A 5,000-nucleotide genomic window follows, 5' to 3' on the forward strand; every position below is an offset into this window, starting at 1 on the left:
AAAAAATGCTGGGACACTGCCTTTAGTTGGATGTTCTCTTTACATGCCTCTTGAAGGTTTTTAAAAAGACCACAGTTTCTTTGTATATCAAGTATTTTATTATTATTATTTTTTTTTACAAGATTGTGTTGGAAACAAAATACCAGAAGTTGGAATGGCACACAAGGTACTTATGTATAATCCAAGATGAAACTAGTGCTCATTTACTTTTTTTTTCAATCAACATGTTTATAAGGACAGAGCCAACCATATGAACTAGCATGAGGTTCAGGAATGATTCAGAAAAAGGTTTGTTTCCATCTTATGACACTGCACTCTCTATGAATGAACATGTTTTGTGGATGTCAAATGAAACTGTTAAACATGATGGACTAACTAAAGGCAGTGTCATGAAGTTTTCAGGAATTTCTAGGAGAGAATGTTTTTATTGGTGTATGGCTTTTCAAGGACAGACATTTTGAAGGAGACTATTGGTTTGTAGTTGGGATGATGATAAATATTTTTACACCATCAGTCTCATTACTCTTGAATCTAGAAATACCTACATACTCAAAACAAGACAATTACTTTGTTGGAGAGCGCTAAAGCCATTAGGAAATTATAGTTCACACAGACTTAGCTAATAACTTCCCAGGGAAATATCTATTGAATCTGTGGTGCTTCTATACCTTCAGGAAGTAAAGTTCCTGAAAAACAAACTCACTGTGCTTTCAGAGGCTTAATCACAACATTTCATCTGCAAGCTACAGGGGAATAATAGACAAAATTTTGTTCTATGTCTTCTATTGCATCTAAAAAAAATTACACTGAACTTGTAATACACTTAACCAGGATAACTGGTGGATGTCCCCATAAAACTTGAATAAAACAAACAGTAAGTTATAACTGATGGTGGAGGTGTTATCTGTGGTAGATAGTTATGTTGTCATACTGTCTGTATTGAAGGAAGTAGACCTTTCTTCATTGTAATTCTAATACAATAGTAATAATCATGTTGGCATGTTAGTTTGTTATATGTGGCATGTATACTGTAGTAGGAACATTGGTATTAGCTGCAGCATATATGTTGTAGTTACAACATTGATGTTAGTGGTTGTGACATTTGAGTATATGCAGTGGAAGTAATAAGGATGTTTGTGTTTATTGTTACCAATACTGGTGTTAAACTAATATATATCAAACAAATTTCAGTATTTTATATTTTTAAGAATATATATGATTTATTTGTTGCAAAATAAATTTTCTGTCTTCCACAGGCTTCTGCATTCACATACTTCTACTTAAGTTACACACTTTTGATGGGTTTCTCAAACAAGAATGGATTTGGAACATCTAGAGGAACTGCTAGCAAGAGCTACTTCTAGTACATGAAATATCTTTACTCGCCACAGCTTCTTCACTCAACTTTTCTACAAAAACTGCCCTGGATTTCTTGTATTAGTCCACATTTACTGTCTATTTCATATACATATGTTGCATTAGCTTTGCACATAACCCTGATTCAGCATTCCATGAATACCCTGTCACTGGCAAAACAAAACTATGTATCCTTTCATTGCGGTCTTCTGTATAAGTCAGAGATCCTCTTGGGATTGCTTTTCTATTAGGTTGGACTTCCTTATGCGGAGGTGTTGGTGCTGCAAGCCACTGGTCCTGAGTCAAGTCTTATTTTGTCCAGGACCATGTGTATTTACCTGTCTCTTTTCAATACAATTTTTACTCTTGGCCTGGGTTATCTGGACTTCTTAAGGGAAAAACAATGTATTGCTGGCAAAACTGTTAGAAAAAAATCAGCCCTTTTGGGGTTGTCAGAACAATGGCAACCCATTTTGTAAATATTTATAATAGCTGAAAGATTTATTTTTATTATGGAAAACCTGCTTGATACAATTATTATATATAGTATACAAAAAAGTTTCATACAGCATAGAGATGATTATTTCCTGTTTGAACTCAGAGGTTTATTTTTACCAGTTAGAATACTGGTCAAAATGCATATGGTTAGAAAGTATACAAAACCTGAGAAGTCTTCTATTGTGTATTATTCTAAGAAATAATTGAGAGTTTTCTATCAATTATTTATCTTGAGACTGGAACATTATACCTTTGTATGCCTGACATTAATAAATTTATTGTATTTATATAGATATTTTTCATTTGAACATTAGTACATTCAGAGAAAAGGTCAAGTCATTAAATCAAATATTATTAAAAGGTGGAAAAGTTTTTAAGCTGCAATAGTATATTCTTCTCTTTTTTCTATGCTAAACACACACAAATCATGCACATATGCTTTCAGACTTTGATGATACAAGTGATGGATCTAGCAAAATTTACTCAGGGTTAAAGTGGAGGGGGATTATGAGAATTTAACTGGGTATAGAGAAAAAATCAACTAATGAATCAATGAGGCTACATGCTACAACTTCTTAGGTCGCTCTTCAGGCCTCCTTCACCCAGGGTTACCTTAAGAAGAGACAACCTGTTTCAGGAGCAAACTAGGTGCTGGTCTCAAGGTGTAACCACTACTTGACGCATGGTCTTGCCAACTGTACCTCATGAGCCAGCGCAAGAACCTTTTCAATGGGTATCAAGACAAGATTCCAAGGTATGGGACAGTTTCACTTCTGAAGATATGTCTGTTGATCCTGCAACACCAAATACTCTTGTTGACTCCATTCATGGCACCTGCTGCCATGAATGGACTTCCTGGTCTGACAGCTCAGAGTTAATGATCTATATGGTCAAGGTATGATGAATGATAGAACACTCTACTGTGTTGATACTATGGTAGAAAAATCAAGGTATGTAAAGTGATGACTTCAATGTTCTCACTGCAAAAGTACACCAACTGAACAGGTTCTCTTAGCAAGTCCTCCAATTCCTAGATTTTGGTCTTTATCTAAGAAACCTTTAAACCAAAGGGCTTGGTATCATTGCTAAATACATAAAGATCCATCACAAAGGTTTCCAGAGATGCAGATAGAATGCCAACACTATCAACAAAGTCTGAGTCAGTGACCTTTATAATGCTCAGTGTTGCTCCACCACTTTGAATTGTAGCTCTACCCATAACCTAGTCCATACAAGTGTTGAAATGTCTTGGTGCAAGAAGCTAGACCGGCCCTCACCACACTCTACAGCACTTTCAGTACCAGTATACAGGTTAGCAAAGAATCTAATAATCCTTGTCGGAATTTCCTAGAGTATCAGGATCTCTCTGTGCGATTCGCGATGCACCGAGTCAAACTTGAAATCGATTGAGGATGGAAGCAGCCCAGTCTATTGCAGACTTGCCAGGAGTGAATCCATATTGCTTTAGGTGCCTCAATTGGTCTCAAAAGAATGCGAGAGACCTTGCATGGTATGCTAAGCATTGTGGTCCCCTGATAGTTATTGTAGTCACATCGATCCCTCTCCCCTTCCAAAGAGGGGTGAAAAGCAAACCGTAGTCATAGTCATATGTGAACAAAGATAGCTATAACTCAGACCAAAACTCTATAAATCATATTAGCCCATTTTTTTTATCTAAGTGTATATTATTTTCTGGATATAGTGGCTATGTGTTTCACTCTTACATATTTATAATTAAAACGTTTGGTGAGTAAGACCTATAATATGGGATAGCTGCCTCCCTTGCCCCATACATATCAGCCAATGCATGATTAAAAAGATTGTAATAAAACTTAATAAGGTTAAGGGTGTGCGCATGTCCATTTCCGTTTAGTAACTACAACAAAGGCTCATCGTGGCGGCAGTAACACACCGACTCAACCAGGGTTCGTTTCCGTGTTCATACACGATTCGAATCCTCGGTACAAGGACAAGACGAAAACACAGAGAAATCGGTTTACTCTGAGCAGGTTATTCAATTTAAAGGACCACCCAACTTTTGGACTCGCCGACAAAGGACGGAGGTAAGTGCTGAAAAATATTGGAGGCTGAAGGTATGAAATGAAAGTAAGACAGGTAAATGATAATGTTCGATTCGATCTATACATATCGGGATAGCCACCTTAACTCATAATATATAAGTATCATTTGGGCCCCTCTCCATTTGAGGCCCAGGGGATGTGAAAAATGCTGGTCATCTTTATTGTCTCCTTCGATGTGAATATTCAGAAATGTATTATGCATGTTATTCTATACGTTAATCTAACATGGTTATGTATTTGTGTATACACTGTGTGTGTGTGTGTGTGTGTGTGTGTGTGTGTGTGTGTGTGTGTGTGTGTGTGTGTGTGTGTGTGTGTGTGTGTGTGTGTGCGTGTGTGTGTGCGTGTGTGTGTGCGCGTGTGTGCGTGTGCGTGTGCGTGTGCGTGTGTGTGGGTATGCGTGCGTGCGTGTGCGTGAGAAATTAGTGTATTGACATTCGTTATCCACGTTACAAAATAATATATTTATTAACACGTGCTTAATTTAGAGACCTTATGTTAAACATAGAGCATATTGTGAGGTTAATTGAGTAACCCATTCGTTCTTCGTATATCAAATAACAGTGCAGAATGAAAAATACATTGTAAGAAGAAATTGTCATTCTTTTTGTCTTGCTTTTGGTGCGGGGGCCAGAGAGAGTTTGTAGGAGTTGCCTTCGGGCCGCTGGTTGCCGACCCTTGCCTTATAAGCTTATAACGCCTTTACATACTCAGGAAGCCACTCAGTAATCGACTTTATTCTCCTAGCTACGGCCATGCGTGTACCGACCTGCATCATCGGCATCAAGATGGTCACGGTGATGGACTTGGCCAACATTTTCTTTTTGGACACTTGGGGCACAGAGGAGGCCAAGCGGAAGTGGCTGGAGACTAAGGGAGAACTGCCAATCATCTTCGGGGTAGAAGCTCACGTTCCACCTGATTTGGCTAACATTCAGGTGAGGAAGAGGAGGGGGTGGGTGGTTGAGTGGGTGGGTAAAGAGGGAGAGTGTAAGTAGATATGTGGGGTGGGGGGCAGGAGGGTTAAAAGGGAAACATACGGTGATAGGTATAAGCACGATTATA

General features: G+C 38.2%; 2 protein-coding genes across 2 annotated transcripts in view; both read left to right on the forward strand.

Annotated features, from left to right (window-relative positions):
- The window catches only part of LOC125031111 (solute carrier family 35 member B1-like), a 22,802-nt gene extending 20,661 nt beyond the window's left edge, over positions 1–2,141 (forward strand). The window contains exon 10 of the mRNA XM_047621615.1: positions 1,257–2,141. Within this exon, the coding sequence (XP_047477571.1) occupies positions 1,257–1,284 (28 nt within the window). The 3' untranslated portion in view covers positions 1,285–2,141. The remainder of the gene's footprint in view (positions 1–1,256) is intronic.
- A 1,681-nt stretch (positions 2,142–3,822) lies between these two features.
- The window catches only part of LOC125031322, a 2,263-nt gene continuing 1,085 nt past the window's right edge, over positions 3,823–5,000 (forward strand). The window contains exons 1-2 of the mRNA XM_047622011.1: positions 3,823–3,917; positions 4,683–4,873. Coding sequence (XP_047477967.1) covers positions 4,691–4,873 — 183 coding nt within the window. The 5' untranslated portion in view covers positions 3,823–3,917; positions 4,683–4,690. The remainder of the gene's footprint in view (positions 3,918–4,682; positions 4,874–5,000) is intronic.

This window comes from Penaeus chinensis, chromosome 12, assembly GCF_019202785.1.
Source record: "Penaeus chinensis breed Huanghai No. 1 chromosome 12, ASM1920278v2, whole genome shotgun sequence".
In the NCBI taxonomy this organism is placed as follows: Eukaryota; Metazoa; Arthropoda; class Malacostraca; order Decapoda; family Penaeidae; genus Penaeus; species Penaeus chinensis.